This window comes from Rattus rattus, chromosome 7 (assembly GCF_011064425.1).
Source record: "Rattus rattus isolate New Zealand chromosome 7, Rrattus_CSIRO_v1, whole genome shotgun sequence".
NCBI classification, from domain to species: Eukaryota; Metazoa; Chordata; class Mammalia; order Rodentia; family Muridae; genus Rattus; species Rattus rattus.
The window spans coordinates 90727202-90754876 of NC_046160.1; the positions used below are offsets into that span (position 1 = coordinate 90727202).

General features: G+C 52.4%; 2 protein-coding genes across 5 annotated transcripts in view; one reads left to right on the forward strand and one right to left on the reverse strand.

Moving 5' to 3' along the window:
* The window catches only part of Plekhg3 (pleckstrin homology and RhoGEF domain containing G3), a 42974-nt gene extending 35720 nt beyond the window's left edge, over positions 1-7254 (forward strand). For 2 of the 4 annotated variants that reach the window (XM_032907968.1, XM_032907970.1), the window contains 6 exons: positions 359-397; positions 807-826; positions 1158-1511; positions 1988-2116; positions 4173-5595; positions 5937-7254. In XM_032907968.1, coding sequence (XP_032763859.1) covers positions 359-397; positions 807-826; positions 1158-1511; positions 1988-2116; positions 4173-5595; positions 5937-6670 — 2699 coding nt within the window. In that variant the 3' untranslated portion in view covers positions 6671-7254. The remainder of the gene's footprint in view (positions 1-358; positions 398-806; positions 827-1157; positions 1512-1987; positions 2117-4172; positions 5596-5936) is intronic. The other 2 variants (XM_032907971.1, XM_032907969.1) reach the window with 1 other exon arrangement.
* Positions 7255-8877: 1623 nt separating this feature from the next.
* Positions 8878-27675, reverse strand: part of Sptb (spectrin beta, erythrocytic) — a 126660-nt gene continuing 107862 nt past the window's right edge. Inside the window, exons 30-36 of the mRNA XM_032907973.1 lie at positions 27472-27668; positions 27194-27243; positions 26674-26749; positions 15520-15779; positions 12031-12204; positions 11699-11741; positions 8878-11544 (exon numbers count right to left, since the gene is read on the reverse strand). Of these exons, the coding sequence (XP_032763864.1) occupies positions 11377-11544; positions 11699-11741; positions 12031-12204; positions 15520-15779; positions 26674-26749; positions 27194-27243; positions 27472-27668 (968 nt within the window). The 3' untranslated portion in view covers positions 8878-11376. The remainder of the gene's footprint in view (positions 11545-11698; positions 11742-12030; positions 12205-15519; positions 15780-26673; positions 26750-27193; positions 27244-27471; positions 27669-27675) is intronic.

Genomic DNA, 27675 nt, shown 5'->3' on the forward strand with positions numbered 1-27675 from the left:
TACTGTGCTGATGTGCTGCCTGTAACGGAGGTAGAAACGCTTGAGATAGAAGCGTGGTTAGTGGCTAGTCGGTCTGAAGCGGGTAGCATGGGGCCCATCCTTTCCAGATGGCTCTTTAACTAAGGCCTTGGCTGGCATGCTAACACTAGGACTGAGCAGTTCACAGTGTGCTGCAGAGAGGCAGAGGTGGCTCAGGCCCCTACCCGGGGGCCTCGGTAACACGGTGGGGGAGGGCTGGGGGCCAGCTAGAGTGGACCTTGGGCTGGTGTGGGCTGGTGATGCGTTGAGCTTGGGACCCGGATTACGTGCAGCTGTTTCTTGGCCTGTGCTAACGACCCGACCCTTTCGTGTTCTTCAGAGCCCACCAGGCACCTGCTCAGGCAGCTGAGTGAGAAAGGTGAGTGTGGGAAGAACAGGCAGGTCTCCCCGGGGATCCTCGGTGGGCTGGGAGGGTGAAAGCAGCTAGGAACCTCGCTAGGGATGGTGGAGAACACACTAGAGGGAATTTGACTTTAGTTCTTCACCCCTGCTGACTGTAGAGCAGTGGCTCCCCTGTCTATCCGCCGTGCCCTTTCTTCCCTTGTGATAGGAAGCTGGCAGCCTGTACAGACCAGCACTGGTTCTGTGCTGGGCTCCTGAGCTGTCACTCATCCCTTTGAAAGCCAGGACTAGGTGAGGGGCTTGGAGTGTAGGAGCCCATATGAGGCTTCTCCAGGGACCCTGGTTTCTCTAAAGAGGCTCTTTCTTTCTCCTCTTCTTCCCTGCCCCTCCCACCATGTGCTTGGACCCTGTGGTGGTGTCAGCAGCCAGAGCAGCAGGAATGAAGGTGAGTGCCAGGGCTCCAGGGGCTGGAATTAGGAACTGTGGGTGGCACTGCCCAGGGTGGGGACCCTTTCATATCCTCTTCCTTACAGCAGCACCCCGTGGTGCCCTGCTTGGCCTGCATCCTCTCATTTTTCCCTCCTGGGGTACATAGGCTTCTTTTGGGGAACTTTATTCCCAACCAGATCCCAGTCTTCCCACCACAAAATGCCTCACTCCAGAGAAGGCCAGGATTGGGCATTTAGGAGTAGATTTTTCTATGAAGCCATTTCTAGCCGCCTACAGGAGGGGGCTGCCCACCAGGCTGGTGACATGGACTCTTATGCTCTGAACAGCACGCAGGGAGTGCCGGAGCCCTCTTGGACTTTGGGCAGCTACCCCATGCACAGGACCGGCAGCCAGAGGCTGAGGGGGCTGCCAGGGAGGAGCTTGAGGAAGAGGAGGAGATAGTGGAGGAGGAAGAGCAGCAGCAGCAGCAGGCCTTTCCGGTCTCCCTGGAGGACCTGGCAGGGCATGGTGGCAACGAGAAGGTGCCTGGGCCAGAGCCCCCGGGCTCGGAGGAGGAGGAAGAGGAGGAAGAGAGTCTAGCAGTGGCGGAGCAGGTAGCTGACTTTGCCAGCTCCCTGCTGGCCGCCCTCCACTGCTGGCACTATCGAGCCAACGCTTTACTTTTCTCCCGGGGTGCTATGGTGAGGTGTCTCTTTGATCTCCCTTCCTCCTTGCATGTTGCCCGGCATGTGCATGTCCTTCCCGTGTCCTCCACTGTCCCTCCTTCTGCTGTCAATACTTAACTCACTCACTGTCACGCCCTGGTGAACCCCTGGCATGCACTGTTCTAGGACTGGGTACCTACCCAATGGTACACTACTCCCCGACCAGGACTAACGGAGTGGGGGCGGGAGGGGAAAGCCAGCATCCATCAAGTGTGAAGGTCAACTGACTGTGGCCGAAAGGGGAGGTGGGTTGGGCTTTTGTAAAAACTGCACGCATTGCAAGGATTTCTGTGGCCCCGGGTCAGGTTGTTTGGAAGGCCTAGGGCGTAGGACTGGCTCAATCCTGGAGGTGCTGCCTGTACCTCCTTGGGGTATGCAAGGCACTGTCCATGTTGGAGTGGAATACAGAGAGGACCAGTTCTCAGTTGTAAGCTGACTTCTGCTTGCTGCAGGGGAAGAGACATGGGGAGTCTGAAGGCTCTAAAAGCTGCAGAAGGCCCAGTGACCGGTCTCCAACCAGTGTGGAGAAACGCATGAGCTTTGAGTCTGTTTCTTCTATGCCAGAGGAGAGCAGTGAGCAGGTAAGAGGGGGAGGTGTAGTACATGGTAGCTGGAGTCCAGAGCTCTAGGTCTACAGGCAGGCCTTTGGGACACAGGCTATCTCGCTGGTCCATGGAACTGGGATTCCCACTTCCTGGACCTACCAGAGGCCTGGGCAGCCAAGAGGTGTGTGGTTTGGCAAACAGCCAACCTGTTTCTGTGAGTTACAAATAGGCGACCGTTTCTGGGCCTCCTCAGACAACTGCCTGTGTTGGACATGGCTGCACATGGTGTTAGTTGCCTAAGGAGCGCCTGGGGCCGCCTGGGTGAAGGGATAGAATGTGCGTATCCATTGCGGGTATCTCTTGCTATTCTCTTCTGTTCCCCACAACCAATCCAGAAGGAAAAGTGGCACGGAGAGACTGCTTGGCAGGCTGCACAGCGGGCAGCATCTGAGGGGGCCTGACTCCTTCACTTTCTCAAAGTTACAAGAGCTAGACCCCAGGTTGAGCCTCAGCCAGGACAGGACTGTGGACCCAGGTGATGCTAGATAAAAATATAGCTGTCTACTTAAGCTGCTGTAACAGCATATGATCAAGTGAAGTGTTTATAAACACAGGAATGTATCGTCCAGAGTGGAGAGCCGGCCAAGTCTAAGATCAAGGCACCTCTATCTGGTTCGTTGTCTGGCGAGGATTCCCTCTCTGCTTCAGTCTCGTCCTTGCTGTGCCCTCACAGCAAGGAACTTCCTTTAGCCTCTTTTATGAGGCTCAAGCATGGAGCGCTTATGGGGTAGTTAGTCACTTCCTAAAATCCCTGCTTGTTCATGTTACCACGATGGACAACAGGTTCCAAGATGAATTTTCTGGAATCCCATTAATGGTTCAGACCTTGACAGTTGTACCGTCAGGAATGACTGTCGTATGTGGTTTTCTAGGATCTACTCACGGTTTACCCGCTGTGCCACTAGCCCACTAGACTTTCTAGTAACCATGTTAAGAAACACAAAGGAGCTGGGTGTGGTGGTACAAGCTTATAATCTTAGTACCCAGGAGGCAGAGACAGGAGAATTTGATATGCTAAGGCCAACTTCAGACACATAGCAAATCCGGATGTATCTTATGTCTCTAACGGATTTTGATTTGGACTAGCATCATGTCAGATGCTCAGGGAGAATGACTGGTGGCCACCATGGTGGGCAGCACTGGTCTAGAACATAAGTGCCGATGGGAGTCGAGTCTGATGCTTCCAACATTTGCGTCTTCTCCCAGGAGACTGCTCTTGGAAGATAACCTGTGTCGGCCAGCTTACTAAGGCTCAGGTGATCACGTGGTCAGCGAAGGCTTCTGTTGGATTTCTCCTTGCCCATCTGTTGGGCATATGCAGCGAGGCTGGGCACACAGGTGCTATGGCAGATTGGCTGGCAGGAGCTGAATCCCTTGCCCTCACCTAGAGAGAGACAGACAGACAGAGACAGATAGAGACAGAGAAACAGAGAGAGAGTGTGTGTGTGTGTGCTTTACAAGTGTGTAAGTGCAGGTGTGGGTATATGGGGGGTCAGTTCTCTGTATCCCCAGTACCATGGGATCTGGGCATTGAGCTGACCTCCATTGGTGATTGGAGTTGAATCACCCTCTGGCCCCTGAACTAATGGAATCTTTGCTCTCTTGGGGAAGTTGCGATATGATTTCATAGTTGCTCAGTCCTGGGTTGAAATTGTAGAACCTGAGCTGCCTTGACATCAGACAGTGGCTATATGTGGGGACCGTGGGAAACTGGATTAGTGTCTAGCTACGTCTTATGTGTTTCCTTACTGCCTGTAGTTCCCAAGCAGGTTGCCACTGAGAGATATTACAACCCTTGCTCATTTCTAGTGTTTTCCTTGGAGTATGGAACGTGGGTCTATCATCCAGCTGCGGGGTAACTAAAGGAATAAATGGACTTGGTACCCTGCGTTTGAGTCATGTGCATTCTGATTGCCTCTGTCCTAAGCTGCAGACCCTCTACCTAGCCTGAGAGCAGGCCACGCCATCTTGTCCCCAAGCCTCAGGAAGGAGCCCCAGCTCCACCCATAACATGTTCTCTGTTGCCTTCCAGGTTGAGACAGATCCTGAGCCCGGGGCTGAGCAGGAGGCCTTTACTGCCTTGGAAGGTCCCAGCCCTGAGGAGATGCCTTCAGACCCAGAATTTCCAGAAGCCCTGGAGACACAGCTTCATGACCCCAAGGGGCTGCTAGGAGTGGACAAGCCCGCTGGTGAGGTAGATTTTGTGGAGCCTGAGGGGTCTGAAGACCTTAAGACCCTGAGTAGTGAGGAGGAAGAAGAGGAGGAGATGGGAGCCACCCAGGAACCCGAGAGCCTCCTGCCACCCTCTGTGCTGGACCAGGCCAGCGTCATTGCCGAGAGGTTCGCCAGTAGCTTCTCTCGGCGGAGCAGCCTGGCAGCGGAGGACGGCAAGTGCAGTGGCCTCGGGACACCACGGCTCATCAGCAGGAGCAGCAGCGTGCTCAGCCTGGAGGGCAGCGAGAAGGGCCTGGCCCGATGGAGCAGCACTGGAGACTCCCTCAGCAACCCGCCCGCCCCAGAAGTGATCATCGGTACAGACACAGTCACGGACACTGGCCCTTCTGTCAATGGGACAGAATCTCTAGGTGCAGGCTCAGGCTGCCCCACGGAACTGGATAGATCTTCCTGCAAGAAAAAGGAATCAGCATTGTCTACCCGAGACCGACAGTTGCTGGACAGAATTAAGAACTACTATGAAAACGCAGAGCACCACGATGCCAGCTTCAGCATCCGTCGGCGGGAGAGCCTCTCCTACATCCCTAAAGGACTGGTGCGCAACTCCGTGTCCAGGTTCAACAGCCTTCCCAAACCAGATCCAGAGCCAGCAGCTCCTGTTGGGTACAAGAGGCCGGGGAGTTCTCGGCCAGCTTCATGGACCTTGTTTGACCTCCCAGGTCCCAGCCGGGCAGACGAAGGGGACCCAGCTCCTATCACAGATGCGGAGTTCCGTCCATCTTCAGAAATTGCCAAGATATGGGAAAGAATGGAGTCTTCGCAGAGAAGTCCCCGGACAGGGTCTGGCCAGAGCCAGGCCAATGGCTTTGAGCTACAAGAGCCACTGTTCATCTTGGAGGAGCATGAGCTGGGGGCCATCACTGAGGAGTCTGCTGTCGCCTCTCCAGAAAGTGCCTCTCCCACTGAGCATCCCAGCCCAGCCCACCTGGCCCGGGAGCTGAAAGAGCTGGTGAAGGAGCTGAGCAGTGGTGTCCAGGGGGAGCTGGTTACCCCACTGCACCCCCGTATTATGCAGCTCTCCCATGTGATGGACAGCCATGTGAGTGAGCGTGTCAAAAACAAGGTCTACCAGTTGGCCCGCCAGTATAGCCTCCGAATTAAGAACATCAAGGCAGCTAGGCCACCTCTACACTGGGAAAAAGCCACTCCTGATGGGGATGAGCCCATCCCTTCCATTTCTGGCCTGCCTGTGGAAGCTGGAGAGCTGTCAGGGGGCAAAGGTATGATGTGGGTAGGGGACTTGGGGTAGAAAAACCAATTAGATCCAGTGCTTTGGGGGGAAACAACCTCTAAAGAGGCTATACCACGAGAGGGCTAGACCGCAAGGACCGCGTCGTATGCAGTGAGCCTTGGCACTGGAGGGCCATTCTAAGCTCCTGATCAAAGCCTCAGTCTGTCCCCTCCTCCCTCTTCCCAGCTCTTCCGGTTGAGCAGAGGGAGTTTGGAGAGCAGGCCTTGGGGCTCATTCCAAACCAAGAAGAGAGCAGACGGTTCCCATTTTACCCTTTCTCTCTCGAATCTTCCTTCACTGGTTCATGTAGCTTGCTCTCTTTCTTCCCAGCCAGGAGGAAGCCTGTGCTATCCCTCCTCAGCTATGAGCAGCTGGTGGCTCAGGAGCATGGCACCTCCAAGTCTTCCTCTGCTGTGGAGACCTCTCCACGCCGTTTCTCCTTCAGCCCTTCTGCTGTCAGCCCAAGAACCACCTCACCTGGGTCTCGGTCCTCCGCTCGGAGCCCCCTCAGCCCCTTTGACACTGAGACCTTCAACTGGCCCGATGTCCGAGAGCTCTGCTCCAAGTATACCTCCCACGACAAGACTGCTCAGGCCGAGAGCAGCTGGCCCCGTAGCCTGCTGGTCAACAGGAGCCGCTCCTTGCCTGAGAACATTATAGAACCTCCTGTGTCTGGCAAGGCGGACCACTGCTGCAGCCTGAACACCAATGGGCGCCAGGGAGATGGGGAGGCCAGCCAGCCTCCACCTCCTGAGTCTCCTCCCCAAAGCCAGCTGAATGGAGGTGAAGCCCTGTATGTCACCGCAGACCTTACCCTAGAGAACAACCGGCGAGTGATCATCATGGAGAAGGGGTCCCATCCTAGCTCTACCATGGGACTGGAGGAAGACAGTGGGAAGGAACCAAGTGCCTCAGTGGTTTTGAAGGGACAGGGCCAAGGTTTCCAGGAGTCTGCAGAGCACCAGCCCAAAGAAGACAGTCCTAGGGACTCAGCGGACACAAACAAACAGGGTAGAGTGAGAAACCTGAGGGAGAAGTTCCAGGCCTTGAACTCTGTGGGTTGACTGACTCCTGAAGGAGAGAACGTGTGGCGGCGGAAAGGACCTGGCGTGCTTTCCCCCAGGCCTGGCACACCAGGCTGTTCTCCATTCTTCTGGAAGAGTGGTTTGGGAAACGTGAACTCACCTGCTACCCGTGCTGGCACCTCCCCTCCCTGGGGAGGTCCCATGATGACTTTCCTTAGGTCCAGATGAGCCACTTACCTTTTCTGTAAATACTTCCCTGATAAGAAGCCAACGATTTTATTTAAACTTATTCTGCCCAGGGAGAGCAAGCACTGTCCTGGCTTCCCTTACTGGCTGGCCACTGCCCAGCTGAGAACCAAGGCGAGACCTAGGAAGCAGTCTGGGCAGGCTTTGCCCTTTAACTGCCTTGTCATAGGACCCAGGCAGGAATGAGGCCAATAATTTATTGCTTTCCATCCTGTGGTGTGTGTGTGTGAGTGAGTGTGTGTGTGTTGTAAAGACTGTAATGGACCTAATTCAGGTACTCTGGCAGGCTGTCTTGCTGGCCCTGTGGTCCTTGCTAATGTTAATGTACACACATTTCATTATTTACCTATGGTGCAATAAGCACTATGACCAACCAACCTGTGTGTGGCCTCCTTCCTGGGGACATGGATGCTCACTCAATGTCCAGGCACAGCCAACAGAAGACATCAGGGTGTTCACATTGTTCTCTGCCACATCTGCCTCTCTGCATTGCTCTGTCCACCCACAGCCTAAAGTCCTGTCTGGGGTGAGAGTCCCACATGAGAGCCGTTAGCTCTTTTCCTAAAGACAAAGTTGTTCTAAAAAGCTGGAGACACCAGGGGCAAGTGGAACACTTTAGATAAATGGGTTTCTAGTGTCCAGGGCCTTTTACTCATCTCTCCCTCTCCGGTTCCCAGGAGCTGGGGTCCTAAGGTTGAGGCTTGGCAATGTCCTAAGTGATCTGCAAAGTGTATTTTATTAGAAATGGTTCCTATTCTCACAGTACCCGCAGAAGTGTCTGGTCGCAAATGGCCAGGAATGCCCCATTTCTGAGTGGGCTCTCTTCTCCATGGAAGACCAGCTTTACTTTGTCTGGTTTCTTCTGTCTGGGGCTAGAAAGGAGGGGACTGTAGGGCCTTGGTGGTGGAGAGGTCAGTCTCTCTGGTGTACCTGCAGGTCTGCAGGGAGCAAGACCTGGGGATCTTCCAACCTAGGAGGATGGACTGGATCTGAACATAGGACCATCAACCCCCACCCCACCCTGATACCAGGCGAGTGGTGATCTCCTGGGCAGGAACAGAGCAGGACTGCAGTAGCCCATGTCCTGTCTGTCCTCTGCAGCCACTGTCAGTCACTGTGAAGACAGCTACTGTTTCTCTGAGCAGACCTGTCCCAGGATATGACACCTGATAGCGGCCATAAAAGCATCGGATAGGTGACTCAAAGTCTTGTCCCAACCTTGCTGCCAACCAGCTGGGTCATCCAACTGTGTTCTTTCCTCCTCTATACATTGAAGGCCAGATGAGTCACTGTTTCTCAAACTGCACGATGGCACCCAGGGGTGGCGCCTGGGCAGTTGTAGCTAATGTCTTTCCGATGAGCCTCATAGTCCACGTGTAGGGACAGGGACAGTTGCATTCACTGACTTCTATTAGAATTATCTATCTGAAGCCTGGCAGGCCTGTGTCCCACCCAAATCAAACAAAACTGCCCCCCGAAAATGGATCCCAGGACAGATAGAGCATCAGGTTTCGGCTCCCAGCAGCAAACAACCTGAACAGATTGCTTGGAGACAACTTTGCCCTAGAGCTGATTGAACTCATGAATGAGCAAGCTTCCTCAAGGCCCCTGATGGGACCTAGGGCCTGGATACCAGCAGCGTCATCCCACGATACTCTCAGGAACAAAGTAAACCCTAGCCGTATCTGTTTGCATGGTGTCTTCCCTCTGACGACCAAGTTTAAAGGGACAAGAGGCTGGTCAAATAAACAGAAACAAGCACGGAGTATTATTGATTTATTAGAAAAACTAGTAAATGGGATTCCTCTGGTTGGTGGAAGCACATTTGAGCGGGTGGAGGACAAGGCCCAGCCAGCCCCAGATGGCATGATCTCTGCCCAACGGGGTTTCTTTTCTCTACCTTCATTTCACCTTGTGCCCTCCCTGAGCTTGCTTGTCCAAGGGACCAAGCTGTGCGGCCTGCTGGTATCTTCTTTCTCTGGATCTCTGCCTCCTCTCGTTGATGGAAGGAGATCCAGAACCAGCCTAGGGGACCTGTTGCCCTCCAGTAGGCAGGAAGGAGAAGATGGGGAAGGGGAGGGAGCCGAGCCTACACAGACTTCTGTTAGTACCAGTAGAGGTGGGGTGGGAGGGTCCCAGGAACCGCTGCACCTCTTCAGCCTGTCTGCCCAGGCCCAGGACAAAGGCAACGGGGAGGGAAGGAGAGCTGCCTGGCTGTGCCCAGAGAGCTTCCTCCAACCGCCCGGGGAGGAAGCCTGTTATGCTGGTGTGGACTGGAGCTGTGTTAACCCAGTTTGGGAATACTGTCAGGGAAGACTGCAAAGTAGAAAATACCAGGAGAAAAACCAGCCTTGCCAGGGCATCAGGAGAGCCTGGCCCTGGAGTGCACAGGGTTCCCGCGAAGTCAGTCCAGTATGTTGAGTGCCTTGGGGCCTGGGTGACTGGTGAGAAGTGTGGGGATCTGGCTGTGATGGTAGGTCACTTGTAGCTTACTACCCTTGTATAATGCTTTGCAGTGAAATCCTAGCTCTTCCATTAGAGCCTTTTTTCTGTCTTGGCTCTGGAGTTACTGGAAAGGTCTCACTTCAGGCGCTACTTGGGTACATGTAGAAGGGAAATGTAGACCCTCATCCTTTGGTCCCCCAAAGACTAGGCCAGGGAAAGTGCCTGAGGGAGCTGCTTGCCACCTAATGCTTCATCGAGGAGCCCACTTCCTGTCCCAGAGATAGACATGCCTTTCGGTGTACCAAGGCCATTCTTATTGTCAGGGGTGCAGATGCCTCCCTGTCTACTGCTTTGGTTTCTCCAGCTGTACAAAGAGGCTGATGAGTGGTGCCCACTGTGTTCCCTGTAGAAGGAGAGAGTTACAGGGTCCTATACCCTGAGGCCAAGTTTCAGACCGGCTGTGGAGATGAAGAAATCAGGCCCCACTGGCGAAGGGGGTTGTCATCCACTGGAGTTGAGTTCATACTCAGGTCATGTTGGGGGGAGGGGGTCACTGGGTGCAACTGATCTCTGAGCTGTACCTGCCTGGTCAACAGTGAGGGATTCTGGGAAGGCCTAGTAACTGTATGCCTACCATTGAGCCTTACCCATGGGGAAGGCAGTAGAAACTGGCTGTGGGCCCTAGGGACACAGATGGTCTCCTGGGTGAAAAGGCCCCTTGCCCTCACCTCAACCATCTTTTGGACCTAACTCCAGCTGCCATGTTGGGCTGAAGCTGTGTTGCTTCCAGTTGTGAAGCAGAGCATGTCTGTAGGACCAGTGGTCTTAGTCTTCCACGGGCATGGGAAAGCACCCCAGGGACAGGCTGCAGAGCCCCTTTTGATGCTTGGTGATCTCTATACCAGGCGACCCCAAAATCTAGGTCTGCAGAAACCAACCAAGAAGAGCCACACCTTCACAAAATAACCTCAACACGCATCCCTATGTTCCGGGGTAACTGTGTCACAAGCCTACGTTTGTCACCCCTAGGTAATAAACAGCTCTGTGTCCAGCCACTGGCCTGGCTGGTGCTAGCTGCCAGGACAGCGGATGATAGGAGGGCGTGTAGCTTTGAGATACTTGACTGTAGGATCTGGGTATTCAGCTTGTCTCTGGCACCAGCCCTCGCCACGTACTGTTGGTTTGGCTGCAACTGGGAATGGGAGAGAGAGCTGCACTATAGGCAGAAGCTTCAGAAGTGTGGACCTGTCTGCCCCTCCTGTGACAGAGGTCTGAACCCTAAGCGGTACCAGGGCTTCCAAGAGAATGGTGTGAGGGCTTCTGGCCCTAACACTGTTGATGCCAGGATTAAAGGGTGTCTGTCATAGGAAGGAGGAGGCTCATTCACTCGGCACTCACCAAAACTCTTAGGGGTGTGAGAAGAGGAAAGAAGGGACGTACTAGCCCTGAGGAGAGAGTCCTGTTGCTGAAGGAGAGGAGGAGACTGGCAGTACTCACAGCTTGACATCCGTATTGTCCCCTTGGTACCCCACCAGCCCCTTGCCCAGAGCTGGTTCTGAAGGCCCTTCCTCCCGCCCCTAAGGAACAGGGCAACTATCATCATATTCATTTTCCTTTCCCTGGCTGACATGATCAGTGACCCCAAAGGGGATTTGCTGTGGTAGTGGGCAGTGCTGGAGGGAACCCATCAGGCATCCCAGCCTGTAGGCAGGAAGAGGAGAGTATATGCCTTACAGAACTCTTTTCCAGCCCCAAAGGAGCTGGACCTCCAGTCCCTGGAGCCCAGCCAGCTGCATGGGGTAGGAGGAGTGGAGGGCTGTTGGCAGGCATTGGGAAGACCAGGGAGGCCAGGCAGGCAAGGCAGCTATTGCAGTGCAGTGTGGGGCCCTGGGGCTGGCCCAGCAAGTTGAGCAGGCAGGCTGCAGGCAGTGAGTGGCAGGCGGGAGGAGGACTGGCCACTGCAGAGGTCGAGGCCATGGGCTCCTTGTCCTTGCATGTCCCAGTGCACACTGCAGTGCTGCCTGGCTGGCCCCGCCCATGGGGGCCCCCAGCTGCTACTTCTTTTTGGGGAAGAAGCTAAACCTCTTCTCCTTGTCCTTCTTGCCTACGCTGGCATCAGGACCAGCCAGGGAAGGCAGGGGCAGACTCTGTGCCTTGACACGGATGCTCTGGGACTCGTTGATGGCCGTGCTCATGCCCTGTAGCCACAACAGCATCTCCTCCTGTAGGGTGGAAAGGTCAAGGAGTCTAGGGGTACATAGCCCTCCTAGGGCCAGGAAGGGCTGGGTATGTTTCTCTGAGGAAGCCCTGAGATCAAGCATCAGGTTTCCACCCACCCTGTTGTTAGTCCATCTGAGTTAGACTTCCTGTGCTTACCTCATCCTTGCCATGGAAAAGCCATTCGCTGCCGTTGCTTAACCTAGAAAGACAGAGGGTTTTGGGTCATGGTACCATCTCCAGAAATCTTAACCTGGGCAGAGAGTTAGCCACTATCCTACAGCCTAGTATTCGTGCCCCGCTAGGGCAGCAGACCACCCAAGAAAGCTAAGACCATCAATCTTTTAAATTAAAAACACCCAAGGAAGAGCCCCAGCTGGGAGCTGCTCTCCAGTGCATCTCCACTCGGCCATTAATGCTCAATCAAGCCATTGGCATAAAGATTCAAAAGGCCCAGGGCTCAGGGAGATGTGCCGGGCAGCAAAGCTCACCTCAGCTTAAACACATGCTTCTTCTTCTTATAGTTGACAGCAATCTCACAGATGGCGTGCCTCAGGGCCAGGGGCTCCTCTCCATGGTAGGGCACCCCAAGGGCCAGGTTCTTAGTGTCCTTGTAGAAGGTCAGCTGGCTGTTCCTGAGCACACAGTACAGGTTGTTCCAGGACCTGCAACAACGCAGACAGGCATGTCACCTGTGGTCCTGATGCAGCACCGCACAACCAGCTCCCATAGCCTTGCTGCTTGTTTTTGCTTCTTTGTGTTGTTTTTGGTTTTGAGATACGATGTCATTCTGGCTAACCTGGAACTCGCTCTATAGACCAGGCTGGCCTCAAACTTACAGAGATCCACCTGCCTCTGCCTTCCGAGTGCTGGGATTAAAGGTGTATGCTGCTGCTGCCGCTACCACCACTGCTGTTATTTTTCCTAATTAATTAATTAATTGCTTGTTTCTGTTGCACCATTTTTACCTGGATAAATAGTAGCAGAGTCTGTTGTTTAAAAAAGAGAAGATTAAAAACCATCTACATGTGATTTCACGACTAGAAGTTAGCCATTGTTCACGTATTGTGCGTCCTCCTAGTCTCAGTTCTGTTCCCATTTTCCTACTCAGAGATAACTAAAATTAGATTGTATTGTATACCGTTCAGTCTCCTCACACACTCACTGGGAATCGAACCCAAAGTCCAGAACATCTATCACTGAGCTACATGCCCACCCTTCTGTATTCCATTTTGTATTCAGGTTAATTCTGAACATAAAATTATGCCTTAAGTATTTCCTCATAACATCAATAAGATTTCAAAGTAGTTATGCATACTTTTATGAAAAATTTATGGTATCCTATCATTAGTGGATCTTATGATAGTGAAAACATTATAATTTAATAACAATGTGATATATATTGAATAATGTGATATATATATATATATATATATATATATATACACACACACACACATATATATATCTTGAAGCCTAAGAAACTGTATTTGCTGAGAATGCTCCTTATCACAATGGGCACTTGCTTTGGTTTTCGGTGGTGTTGGGGATAGAACCAGAGGCCACAGCCATGCTAGGCAAGTGCACTGCTATTGAGCCATACCCCCATCCTCTGGCTTGAACATTCCTATGCACAAATTTTTGCTAATAATTCTAGGTTTTTTATTTTTTGAGGCAGATTGGCATGGAACTCAGTGTGTAGACCAGGCTTTCCTCAACTCACAGAGATACACTACCTTTGCCTTAAAGGCAAGCGCCACTCCTGTGTGTGTTTGTAGAGTGTGGTGTGTGTTCATGAGTGCAGGTGCCCTTGGAGGTCAGAAGAGGGCATCAGACCCCCAGAGTGGAGTTAGGTGGTTGTGAGCCATCTGATGTAGGTGATAGGAAACGACGTTGAGTCGCTCCCTGTTTTTGATACTGGAGTTAGAACTCAGGGCCTCGAACATGCTAGACAAATGTCTTAGTTATGCGTTACACCCCTAGCCACTGTTTGTTTAGTTATTTAAATTTTGCAGTGCTGGGGACTGAACCCAGGGCCCTTCACATGCTAGGCAAATGCTACCATTCTGATCTGACCTTGGAATGTGTTGCTTGAAGTAGAATTTCAAGCTTTCTTTATCCTTTGCATATTAGATGCATCAGAATTGAACTAGGACGTGTGTGTGTATTTTACTTGGTATACCTTCTTTTCTTTTATTTTGTGTTTGTTTTTTGAGCCAGGGTTTCAAGTTTTAGTCTAAACTTGTCTTGAAGTTGGTATTAGAGACATGTTTAACTCTGTCCTATCATTTAAGAAAAAAAGAAAGAAAAGAAACAAACAAAAACCCTCAGACTAGATTTCTGCAAGTCTGGGCTTGTTTCTATGGTTGTGTTTGGAGAATGCTGAGCTCCCAAGCTCATGGTGACTTGCTGGGGTTCCCGAGCTCATGGTGGCCTTGTCCGGAGCACACAGCAGAGTGTCCAAGCTCCTGTGCTGACAATGGGAGGTGCTGCTGCTGCATTTTTATGATAAGGAACACTCAGCCTTCTTCTTCCCGTCTTCCTCCATCTGTCTGTTCGTCCATCTGTCCATCTGTCCATCCATCCGTCCGTCTGTATGTCTTTTGAAGGCAGGCGAGGAGATAGGAGGGTGTAGAGAGAAGCACCATCTGACCAGAGAACTTGATTGAATGAAGCGTTTGCAGCGCCCTTTTCACAGAGCCCAGGGTTCCTAACTGAGCTCAGGTCCTTCCTCCTGCAGTAAGGCAGCGGCTCTGGAGGTCTTTGGTGTACAGGCCTGCCTTGAGCAAGTGACTTAACCTCTGAGGTGCTGCTTCCCCATCTGGAGAGTGTACACGTGAGTAGTGATCGCAGCTGTAAATATCTGACCAGTCCTACTAGATTGCCAAGCCCACAGGAGATGCCCGGTAGAAGCTAATTAGCTCCCTTCCCGGAGGCTCTGCACTTACAGTGAATCTCTTCAGGACCACTGTCTCCGAATGGTTGTCCCCTTTTAAAACTGGAAGTCGCTTCGTTGACTCCCCTAGGCCAGAAGCTGTAGAGGTAACACTGGCTTCCCAGTGCTGGCCATTTTTTTTTTTTTTTTGACGCTCCCCACCTGAGCCTACTTCTCTTCTGCCACAAGCCGTTGGCCCAGTCCCCATAATGCTGCTAAAAGGAAAGGGCCCCAGGGACCCCAGACGCGCAGCACGTGACTAGCGCTCAGTGACATGGAAGGATACCTGCTATCTTCCCATCAGCACTGGAAGGGACCTGCAGAAGGCAGGCATATAGGTCACTAATGTTCCTAGTCACCTCCCACTTTACAGCAAGGTAAGTGAAGTCCAGATGGCTAAAAGCGAGGCTTGGTTAAGACCATGTCAGCGCTGAGGCTTCCTGTTGCCCACCCCTGTGATAACTGGCCCACGCTCATCATGAACTTGCTGTTTACCAGGCACAGCTTCCATTCCGAAAAGACCTGCTACTGTCATCATCTAACCTTGTTCCTTTTTTTTTTTTCGGAGCTGGGGACCGAACCCAGGGCCTTGCGCTTCCTAGGCAAGCGCTCTACCACTGAGCTAAATCCCAACCCCAACCTTGTTCCTTTTATTATTGTTTTTTGAGGGGGAAAGGTAGAGACAGAGTCTCACTATGTAGCTCTGGCTGTCCTGGAACTATGTAGACCAGGCTGGACTCGAACTCACAGAGATGTGCCTGCATATGCCTCCTGAATGCTGGACTGATGTGCCATGACATCCGGCTCTATCCTCATTCCGTTTTACAAATGGGGAACATAACTTGAGGGATTTGGGTAATGTCTGATGACGTCATAGTATTTTAACAAAATCAAGATGGGCTTCTCCCGTCATGCCAAGAAACACACCGGCATAGCCTAAGGCTCAGGACCACTCTCCCCAGTGCACACCTCTGCCATCAAAGCACTGCTGGTGGGGTGACCCCTGGAGCTGCTCGGCCTCCCCAGGGGCCCTTCCCCCACACACCTGTTCGAGGCCTTCTTGTTGGGCCCCTCTAGGTCGTGCTTTCTGCCCAAGTAGCCCTCCATCTGCACAGTATGCCCGAGGTCTCGCTGGGCTGGCAGCGTTGTGGGTTCGTCACCCTCACTCAGGGGCGTGTCCAGGACCTTAAAGAGGGGCTCTGTGGCAGGCCTCTCATCCCCAACGGATTTCTCCTGCTCGTCCTTGTGGTGTCCTGGCAGGGGTGGTGGCTGCAGGTCCTGAGGCCATGGCCCTCTTTCTTCCCCCTGCTCAGGGTCACAAGAGAGGAGCATGCCTTCATGAAGCTTCCGACCAAGGAGAGCTTTCTTTGGCCCTTTCCACCTGAGCCTGGTTCTCTTCCGCCACAAGCTGCTGCCCACTCTGCCTCTCCTATAACTTGGGATGTATTCCCTGGTCTCTGGCTCCATTTCCCCTGACTCCACCGTTGGGTAACCCCACCTTCATCTTAATTAGCAAAAGAGGGTCCTTAGAGGGAGATGAAGGGGTCTGGTGGTGAACACACCCAGAGGGACTTTCAGGGCTATGGCCAAGCTCTCTAAAGCCTGCTCCAGGATCCAATCCTCCTTCCTCCAAGTATTTTCAATGTTGAGACACACACTGTGGGGCTCTGAAAATACTTTGCAGGAAGGGCCTGCTGCACGGAGCAGTGTTGCAAGCTACCTGGATGAGGGTGTTGATCGAATACTCTTCTGTAACCTTCAAATTGTAACAGAAGCCATAAGTCTCCCTCATCTTTAACTGAACAACTTGAGAAGTGATCCCCTGACTATATAAAACAAATCGAGTCTCTTCAGGTTCTGACAAGCCCTCTCCTGTTACCTGGTGGGAAGTTGTTAGATAGGGCGGGATTCCGGTATCACTGGTTGCTTGTCTTGTGGAAATGCTGTGCTGTTTACCTCTGCGTGGGCTCCCTGCAGACCAGGCCAAGTGAGGGAAGGGGCTCCTGGCTGTCAGTATTAGGGGCCGATGAAAAGAGAAGGGACACCCCATTTCCTAGCTGGATATCCCTTTGAGGCAAGAACAATAGGAGGGGTCTTCCAATTGGGTACCAAAGAAGGCAGTTTCACTTGGGCCATGGGGCTAGAGTATCATCCCTGTGCTGACTGCTGGTAACCTCGGGATGAGTTGGGAAGGCATCCCCAACAGGCATACAGGATGCTCAGAACATTGAGGAGGAGCATGGAGTAACTGGGAAAGGGCAGGCCCTGTTCTTTTCATTGGGAGCTTAGCCGAGGGTCTGAGCCCAACTGGACATAAAACTGAAGCTGTAAGATGAAACTGAGTACTTTCAACAGTTGCATGACTGGGCTCTGCCGGAGGAGGCACTACGAGATGCCAAGTGGGTGAAGTTCAAAGGTAGTGGTCAGAAGACAGGAGAGCTGTGTGTGTCCCCACCAGGTACTGTTCAATAAACAAGCTCTCAAGTACTGGGGCCCCAGTAAGATTTCATTCAAAGAGAAGGAAACCTGGCTGGAAGTATTTGGAAATCACTGACCAAACATTTCTATATTTAATGAGAAAAACGATGCTCAGAGGTTAATGGCTTTTGGGATGATATATCTATATCTGTCTGTCTGTCCGCCCATCCACCTATCTATCTATCTATCTATCTATCTATCTATCTATCTATCTATCTATCTATCATCTATCTATCTAGTCAGTGGGTATACAAAGTAATTAGGAGAATGTACTCTAGAATTGGGCAGGCCTGCCTTGCATGCTACTCTCATTCCTTAGAATCCTTTGAGGGTTGTATCTCAGAGTGTCTGCCATGAGCAAGCATTGTCCCCAAGGCTCCAAAGGCCCTGAGATGCCTGCACTGTGATTTCCTATCCCCCAGGAGAGGGAACTCTGTCCAGAGGGCAGAAGTGTGAGCGCAATGCCTCTCCTAGAGATGAGCCAGTAGGAAGCTGATGTCTGGAAGAAGATGCCACACGGGTGCAGGGCAGGAAGCCACCAGCCGGTTATAACCTGCCTTCAACTGCGCCTCTCCCAGCCTCTGCCCTTCTGCATTTGCTTCCTATGCCTTTAATTCTTTGAGAAAGTGGCCTTTAAAAATCAAGATACATTCAGCTAGGGCTGACTTCTTGCTGCTGCATACCAGGCAGAGACCTAGCCTAGGCTGGAGCCAGGGTGTTCTGAGCAGACTTGGCTGTGTTACAAGTTAGCTTTGAAACACGGGGCTTTCCAGTAATTGCAAAGATTTCTTCTCTGGTCTTGGTTTTGGAGTGGATTTCAGTGCATCCTGCTTCCAACCCCACACAAAAGTCAAGACCCTAGAGGGAGGAGCCAAAAATGAGGGTGCTGGTGGAGGGCTTTGGCTTTGGAAGTCCTCAGTTCTCTCCTGGACTGGGGAGACACACAGAAAATCTGCTGGGAGGGAGGTGGATGCAGGAGAGGGTGGAGAGGCTCCCAGAGTTTGTCTTTTCTTCAGCTCCCAAAGAAATCTAGCCAACTTCTGGAGGAGAGGGGGATGGAAAAAGGAAAGAAACACCCTTCCATAGTAGCCCACCCCTTCACCATAGAACTGTGCCCCACTGTACCCTTTCTAACGCCCAAAGCCCAGATGTTGGGTCAGACAGGCCTGGAATGAAATCTCTGGACCTCCATCTTGAGAACAGAGAACCCAGCAAGTCAGTAACCCTTCCTGATACTATCTACTCGTAAGGTGATACCTGTGACTTGCTGGGTGATTTGAAGTCTTTCAGAGTAAGATAGTAATGTTGGCTGTTATGATCCTAATCCTGCCAAACCCATCTGTCTCCCGGCTCTTCTGAGCTGTTATGGCCAGTGCCTGTGTCGCCAGCATGACCATCTCAAATACTCTTTTCCCTAGAGCATGGGGTTCTCAGGATGCCTCAGTGACCCTTCATGGGGAATCGTAGCTGCTTGCTGGCAGGCAAGGTCCCACCTGCTACTTCCTCTGCTGTTTCAGTAGGACTATCCCAAGGCTCCAGACAGAACAGGGGAACTGTGGTGAATGTGGAGAGTCCTTCAGGGCAGCTTGGACTCAATCATGAAGCTCACAGATACTGAAAAGGAACACGAGGTGTCTTCAAAGTCACTAGCTAGGGCTGAGGTCAACAAATGTTCTGTAAGGGAAGATCCTGGTAACTCATGTTAGGAGTTTCACAAAGATCTCACAACTTTGTGAAGACTCTCAAGAAGACTTTACCTATGCTCAGTCGGCAGAAACAAAGCAGAAAGGGGGTTCACAAAGCAAAGTTGACAGAACAGTAGGGAAGTGAGAGAGAGAGAGCAGCCTCCTAGCTTAAGGTCAGCACTGCACACTGTGTCAGAAGCATGGGCGTGGGCAGAGGTCTTTGGAATTCAGTTGAGATAAGGAATGTCCCCTAGGGCCTTTTACCAGCAGTTGGTGTCTCAAGGAGGAGGCGGATGGAGTTGGCCTTATTAGGAAAGTAGGTCCTACCAGAGAAGGCTGGAGGTAGCAAGGACAGATGGAGTCCCTGCAAAGGGAGCCAAGAGGACAATTCTTAGACTTTTGGAGACTGTGAAGAGGTCTTGGGAACCACCGAATCAGCCAGTCCTACCAGAGATTAGAAAATTGGGCTCCAGAAAGTCCAGGGAGGATCTGGGATCACACAGTAGGTTAGCAGATTCGGGGCAAGAGTCCACAGCATTATTTCTCTGACCCAAAAAGGTCTTGCAAATTTGAAAGGGAGGCAACACAAGTCCCTGAGGGTAGGCCTAGGCATGGCATGCAGGTGGTCAGGAAGCCAAAGAAGCCAAGTGGTTGACCAAAGACACAGCCATTCCCCCGGCTGCCTGGGCCTAGCTCTAAATCTACCACGGATGAATCTGAGGCCTGCAGTATTGCTGAAAGAGTTACTGCCTCCTTCTAGGTTAGATGCAACGAAGAGTTCCCAGCAAACAGCTAGCTGAACGATGACCAATCCAACATGATCATGTGGGTGGATGTCTGGGACAGAAGTCTTGCCTGGTGGTGGTGGCACAGGCCTTTAATCCCAGTACTCAGGAAGCAGAAGCAGACTGTGTGAGTTTGAGGCCAGCCTGGTCTACAGAACAAGTTCTAGGACATCCAGGGCTACACACAGACATCCTGTCTTAACAACAACAACAATAAGAAAAAGAAAAAAACAGGTTCCAAGGTTAAATAAACTAGGGAAGGGAAAGAAGAGGTGGCAGTTCCCTTATTCTCCCTGGAAGCATGCAGCAGACCGAGGAAGCGGTCCACTGCACTGTCAGGCAGAGGACTGTGGTAGAAGGTCAGGAGGAGTAGCCTCTGGTCGGGGCTCACAGTTGCTTAGCCAGCAGAGGTGCATGTTACAGACAGACAGGCTTCGCACAGACACTGGGATGAGGAAGTGGTCAGAGCCCTGTGTCCTCTATGCACTCAGCCAGAAGGCTTTGATCATCAGGAACACTCAGGTTCTGCACCATTGAGGGGTGTCATTGCAGGACATCACCCAAGGAGCTCGGGATAGCCTGGAAGAGAATGTGGGAGAACCTGGAAGAAATTCTGGGGTCAGGCGGGCAGGGTAGGCCTACAGCAGGAGGAGACACTGCCTGAAGTAGAGGTTGGCTTGCTGATTTGTTAAACAGATAAGAACAGGTATCTGCTAGGAAGATGTGTGTACCAGCTGCTGGCACCATGTCTGAGAAGGGAATTGGTTGCTGATTGAGGGAAATTATGAAAAGAAAGACCCCCTGAGATTGAGGCTGAACAAGGAAAGACCCCTGGCTCCTGGGAGGATAGCCATCTGAGTCTTGGTGGAATCTTGGCAGAGCCTTGCAAAGTCTAGTAAGTCACATAAGCACTGGGGCCAGGAAACTGGGTTTGTGGGAGAAGTGAACAAGAAAGTGGGGACCTTCCTCACAGATACTGAGAGGTGGGAAAGTGGACAGAACAGGTTAAGTTTCTTCTGGGGACTAACTTAAAGATGCATTTCCAGCTTACCCCACCTGGGGATCCAGCCCATATACATACAGTCACCAAACCCAGACAATATTGCTGATGCCAAGAAGTGCAAGCCGACAGGAGCCTGATGTAGCTGTCGCCTGAGAGGCTCTGCCAGAGCCTGACAAACACAGAGGCAAATGCTCATAGCCAACCACTGAACTGAGAACGGGGTCCCCATTGGAGGAGTTAGAGAAAGGATTGTAGGAGCTGAAGGGGTTTGCAACCCCATAAGAACAATACCAACCAACCAGAGCTCCCAGGGACTAAACTACCAAAGAGTACACATGGACTGACCCAGGCCTCCAGCTGCATATGTAGCAGAGGATGGCCTTGTTGGGCACCAATGGGAGAAGAAGCCCTTGGTCCTGCCAAGGTTGGATACCCCACCCCCACCCCGTGTAGGGAAATGTCAGGGTAGGGAGGCGGGAAGGGGTAGGTGAACACCCTCATAGAAGAAGAGGGAGGGGAGATGGGATAGGGGGTTTATGGATGGTAAACCAGGAAAGGGGATGACATTTGAAATGCAAATAAAAAAATATCCAAAAAAAAAAAAAAGGGGGGGGGCTGGAGAGATGGCTCAGTGGTTAAGAGCACCGACTGCTCTTCCTGAGGTCCTGAGTTCAAATCCCAGCAACCACATGGTGGCTCACAACCATCTGTAATGAGATCTGATGCCCTCTTCTGGTGTGTCTGAAGGCAGGTACAGTGTACTCATACAATAAAATAAAATCTTAAAAAATAAATTTATAAAAAAAAAAAAAAAAGAAAAGAAAAAAAAAAAAAAATGCATTTCCAGGATCGGCCAGCAGGTGGTGTGGGGGACTGCAGACAGACCATTAATTCCACAGGCCAAAATATCCTGACTCAGGACCACAGTGATGCTCAGTGAATTAAGATGTACCCGTAAGCAAGAGGACCCTGCTGACAGAGTTTTCTCCTCTACTGTTAATGTTGGTGAGAGCCAGGGGGCATGGGTGGACCTCAGAATAGACTGCTCCACGTTAGCAGTGACATAAGTTCTGGAACACTAGCCTAGAACAGACATAGAGGGAGAGTCAAGGATGGAGGTCTCCAGGCTGGTTAGTGTCTACAACCTTGGTAATGTTAGGGTCTACATGGGGGGAGGTTCTTCTAAAAAATGAAGGGTCCGGGTGAGGATGACGGGACCTAAATGACCATGTGCTAAGTGCCAAGCTCTCTACACACATTCTGTCTTGCAAGCCTTTCAGCCTGTTGTACAGACTAGGGGGAACAAGAAACCTGCCCACAGTCACATATCTAGCAAAGGTGGGAAATAGGTCTGCCTAGCTCCAAACACAATGCTCTTTCTATTCAGTCTAGGTGTGTTTGTGTGTATAGGAGTTCCATGGCTCCTGAAGAAAACATCACCCGATGAGGTTCTCAGTCTAAAGATGTGCCAGCTTACGTGAGGCATGTGGCCAACTTGTTAAGGTGGTGCGATCACATCCAAGCTACACTGGAAGGAGCTGGAAATGGGGTTTGCACCACAAAAGACACAGTGCTAGATGCCTTAGGCAACCGAACAGTACCAGGTGAGAGCGGGGTGAGCAGAGCCAGTTCAGGATGTTTATTCTCCCCAGTGTCTGATGTCTTGGCTCCCGGGCTCTGAGGGAGAAGGGATGTGTAGACAGTTTGTAAAGGCTGCTTGAAGACAGCTGTTCTCAAGAGAAGAAAGAGACTCGGTTTGCCACGTTGAAAAGCAGCCAAAGACAGGGACACATGAAGACTTGGGGTAGACGGAGACCCCAAAGGAGAAAGGAGAGGCTATGCTGAACCAGAAGTGTGGGGGTGGGGAAGGAAAGGCAAACTGTGGCAGATGGCAAGCAGCCCTGCAGATGGCAGGCCAAGAGATGGTGAGGGGCTCCCAGAAGTGGGGTCTGGAAGCAGAGAGGCTCAATTCTACACCCCAATGGCCAGCTGTCATCTGATATGTCTACTGGGGCGCTTGGGCGAGATGGAGGGAGGATGGCACTGGCCCCGGAACAAAGCAAAAGGAAGGGGGGAATCAGTCTGTAGGTTTCTCTTGGACACAGGAGATCTGGTCCACTGTCCCCAGAGGAGAGCGAGGGAGGTGTCTTCAGAGTGGTTTTCAATGCGCATGACCTGTGTGCTGACTTTAGAGGAGCTGGTAGCGGCTGGGTTTCTTAGTGACCTGGATCTTGGCCACCCAAGTGGTTCCCCATCCACTTCTGAGGTCCTTCCAAATGTTAGCAAGCTGAGTCTCATGCTGAGTCCGTCAGTATCGGGGAACAGGAGGACGCACAGCTTGAAACAAGGAACTTGGGGGAGATTTTACAGCAGAAGGACCAGACATTAGCATCTGGCATAACGAAGAGAGAGCTGGGCACACCCTGCTGTGGGTAATGTCCAGAAAGAGAGCAGGTTTCTCCAGGGAGCCAGGGCGCAGTGCCAGACTGCAGGCGGACACACCCTTGCCACGCTGACTCAGGCATCCTGGGGAGACAGAAACACGCCCAAGTTTGGGGCAAAGCTGACGTCTGTTCTGGGCTGAGACTGCCCATTTGGAACAAAGAGGATTTGCATTTGAGGCAAAATGTCTGAAAAAGCTGCTCTTCATGGGTGGGGAGGGGCAAGGACTGGGAAGGCTCTTCAGGCAAGAAGAAACACAGCTGCTGCCCCCCACCCACAGCATCCACCGTCAGAGCCCTACTGCCAGCTGCTGAGTAAAGCTCTGGGCTGCTGGGGGCAACTGGCTGGAGCTAGCAAGGCCTGCCACAAAGGTGGCCTAGACCCCGATCCCAGTGCCTGCACAGTCCCTGGGATTGCCCCTCACTCACAAGTGCTGGCTGTTCTCCCAAAGCCTGAGACAGGAAGGGAGATCAGCAAGGTTCAGATCACCCCACAGCCCTACTCTGACGCTCAGCCTGTCCCAAGGGAAGTCGGCTGTGTGGCCATTCATGGAGGCTCACACTTAAGGTGCAGTGTCTGTGAACCATCCTTGAGTAAGACTGTTCCTGCTCAAGGCTGACCATGAAGAGCACCCACTCGGATACCGTTTGGAGTAGTCTTGTTCCCAGGGTCCCCCTGCACTGCACACCAGGTCTAGCCTGGGGACCTGGAGTCAGGAAGGGTATGTTGGTTCCAAACTGAGATTGTTTCTTGTTACAGTGCCCCCCAACCCCCACTCAGCATCCATGTCTTTAAGGGGTGTCACTCCTGTAATCCCAGCACCCCTGCAGGGACCCTGAAACAGCAGTGTGTGGGAAGAGGTCTTGAGCTTGGAGGGAGCTCCCAGTCTTTAACACCATGAGAGCTCAAGCTCCTCCCTCCTAGGAGAAAACACCTTCCCACAAATAAGACACTGGGGAGTCTGAGTCAGCAAGGCCTGGGCGATGAAGAACACTTAGGGGAGCCCAGAGACCCTTTCCCAGGGGGAAGGGAAGGCACATAAGGCAGAGAGGGTGCCGGCCCCTTGTCAGAACGTCCTCTCGAGTTACACTCTGGCTGAAGGCACAAAGAAACAATCAGGACCCCCCAGGGCCCCACTGCTGGCACTATGCAGGTTTGACCTCAGCTCTTCCCTCACACAGGGACATGGCCAAATGCCCTAGGCTGTCCCCTCTCCTTCCCCATCCTGCTTCACAGTATCTGCTGGGGGTCTCAGAGTTAGGAGCAGGAGGGAGGAAAACAGGAAAGTCATTTCCCCCAGCTTTTCCCTTGAAAGGCTGCATCACTGACACATGGGAATGTGGACTTTCTGTAGCCCTACGGAAAGACCGTTATAAGGCAAGAGACTTGGGGATGGGATGGGGAGGTTCCAAAGCCACACAAGTTAAACAGAACCAGAGACCAGACCCCAAACACTCCGACTTCTTTCCGAGTGTTGCTTCTTGTGATGCCTTGTCTCTCTGGCTTGGCCTCACACTTACCTGTGGGAAGTGACTGATTTTTACCGGATGCCCTCTAACATGCAGAGGCAGGGGCAGTAGTGGCATTGCACAGTGATGGTTTGGCAGCTCAGTCATTGCATGTGCACACACGGGAAGGGGAAGGTTGGATCAAGGCCCACAGGGTGCTGCCTGTGGGATGCACTATGCAGGCAGGGGAAGGGTGCTTGGTCCACTCCCATTCGTAACTCCAGCAGGAAGCGACATGCATTAGTAAGGGCTTTTACAAGAAGCGATGTGGCATGTGTCTATACTACAGGACCCGACACCAGACTGCACAGACAGGAGAGCCACAGCACCCCGGCCAATCCATGAGAAGGCGCAGCAGACAACTGAACCTTCCTGAGATGGGAAGAGGCTGTCAAGGGCAGTCAAAGGGGGCTGCAGTGAGCTTAGGAGGACCTCTCCAAAACGAGGTTGGGCTTTCTGTCTGCATGGGCTCCATCCTCTTTCTCACATCAAAGGTGATTTGGAGTTACGTCCTCCCCCCTGCATCTTTAAGGCTTGGGAAGAAGCTGCAGCAGGAAGAAGGTTGTCTCCAGGAGGCCCTGGGCCTGGTGTTCATTTGATTAGCCATCTGGTTGCTTTCTGGTACAGACATGGGCTGCTTTTCCAATCTGGTGAGTGGCTGGCTGCTCAGCAAGGATCTCCCATAGGGGCTCACTCCTCCCCCAGAGAAACACTCGGATTTAAGCAAATTTTATTCCTCCCAACCCAGTTGATATTCAAGTGTTGGATGGAGGTGGCTCAGGGGCGCATGTAGTTCCATTTGCACAAACGTACACGTACACGACAGACAATGGTGTCGAGATGCTCAGGTGGTCATGAAGCCCGCACACCGGGGACACCACGGCATGCAGACACACAGGGATGCAGGGCAGAAGCGCGGGTGGAGGCAGGAGGCAGGGACAGCTCCAGCCCTGTTCACAGTCCATAGGCCCTGGAGTTCTCTCTCCCTCTGGTGGGAGTGGGGTTAGGGACGGGCTCAGGGGAGTTGGTGCTGGGAAAGGGAGCTGGAAGACAGTCTACCACAGCCGGGATGGGTAGGCAGCAGGATCTTCTGAGAAAGGTCTTCCAGCAGAGCCCAACAGTACCCTCTGCTGAGCATGATGGGTCGGTACAGCTCAGAAAACGGCACCGAAGAAACCTGTGTGTGTGTGTGTGTGTGTGTGTGTGTGTGTGTGTGTGTGTGTGTGTGTGTGTGTGCGCGCGCGCGCGCGCGCGCATGCGCGTGTGCAGGGATTCTGCAGAGGGAGGGGTGTGCATCTTTCTTGGGGTAGCTGATGTAGCATAAATTCCCACCAAGGATGCTAGTCCTAAATCCCTACTCAGGTTACTCCACTCACCTGGGCTCTGAGACAGAGGGAGTACATGAAGTTCTCTGCTGCTTCTGGTACCCAAAGCCACATGCCACAGGGATTCATGCAGTGGTGCGAACCACATGCAGACCGCGTTCTTCTCACCGGCTAGTCCTAATAGCATCTCCCCAATCTGAGTCACAGCTGTCCAGGCTCCCTGAACAGACTCTCGGGACCCAAAGGACCCTGCTCCAGGTACGGCCCCATGGCTGTACGTCCCAGGTCTCTAGAGGCTTTTTCTTTAAACCCCTCAGATAAGGTTTGCTGTTCTAGTCTATAAACTGGGGGCTTCCTCACAGTACTAAAACTCGGGGGATCTCCTTCACCCTCACGTCTAATCTTGCCTTAGAACCATCTCTATAGTCAAACTCTATGACCAACAGCCATAGAGGGATGGTGGAAATCTACACTTTGCTGCATGAGGTGTCTGTGGGTGGCTTGGGCAGCACGAGGCAGTCTGTCGATTCAGATGCTTGTGGAAATATACGTGCCAGCATGTATAAAGAGAGGGCACTGTGCTAAGGACGAGGTGTGAGGGTAGTGGGAAGAGAGACCGTGTACCCAATGGAACCAACTCCGAGTAAAGTGTTTCCCCTGTGCTGATGGTGATGTATTTATCCCATAGAATTTATTAAACTAGAGAAAACCAAACTTGTAGAGTCATGTTGGTGGGCTGGCTTCTGGGTTGGAAGGAGCGGAATTATTTAAGAATTAAAATCTAAGTAGAAAAAGTAGATGAATCTGAAGGAGGCTCCTAGAGTGGCCTGTGGGCAGGATGAGGGTAGGGACCAGGAAGCACGCCCTGCCCTCTGTCCTCGCCTTCCTTCTGCCCTGGCTGAGCCTAGAAGGGGTGAGCAGGCTCTGGCAGCAGTGACTCCCAGGAGCTAGACAAGCGGGACATGAAACTGACCGGGGATGTTCTCTCGGTGGCCGCATGGTGGACCTGGGGAGCCTCGCCAGCTGTCTCGCCCTCCTCCTCTTGAGGCCTAAAGGAGACACAATCTCTCTTTAGCGACAGGTGCCTCTCTTCAAGGCCTGGCTCTTCCTGGCTTTCCACCCACTGGGAGCACAGAACGTGCACAGGACATAATCGTTGGCTCTCCTTCCCAGAGGTGCTCAGACACGTCAGAAATGGATGAATTCCATATGAGGCAGTCTAAGGGCAGCGTCTGGGAGTTCCGAAGGGAAAGGTTGACTTAGCAACAGGCACTGTTAGCTAACCCTTCCTTCCTGTATTGGGCTTCAGGCTTCTGTGTCTGGTGCAACAGAGCTCTGTACATTCTGGGTTGTGCTGACAGGGCACCCAGGAGAGGCCAAAGGTTCTTTTGTTCACAGGACAGGTGTTGATTAGCGGCTTCCTTTCCCTCCTCCCCAATCACCCTTTACAACATGCTTGGCTCCTGTACATGGGATGCAGGGCTGACACTCACCCAGGTTCCTCTGTGGGTCTGTCTGGAGTCTGGCGTTCCTTAAGCTCAAGCTGGGGAGGAAAAGGTCAGGGGTCAGAGCCACATAGAGGAGCTAACTCTCAGATGACCTAAGCTTGGCCCTGCACCGTAATACACCAAATGTTTGAGTCACATCGTCTGTCTTTAATGTCTCCTGTACCCGTCCGCCCTCTTACCAGCCTGAGAACATGACGTGAGAGTTAGCACCACACCCTTCCAATAGCTGCGGCCCTCTTGTCCCCCAGACGGCCTCAGCTTACCGTGGTGGGCTTCTCCAGGGCAGCGAAGCGCTCTGCCCAGCTGGCTGTGGACTTCTCAAAAGCCTCGTGCCTCTTGATGAGCTTCTCCACGCTGTCCACCGTATGTCCAAAGTCCCGGCTGGCCAGGTAGGGCTCCTGGGCAATCAGCCATGCCTCGGCCACAGAAGCGTCCCTCGAGAACTGGCACACCTCCAGCACTGCCAC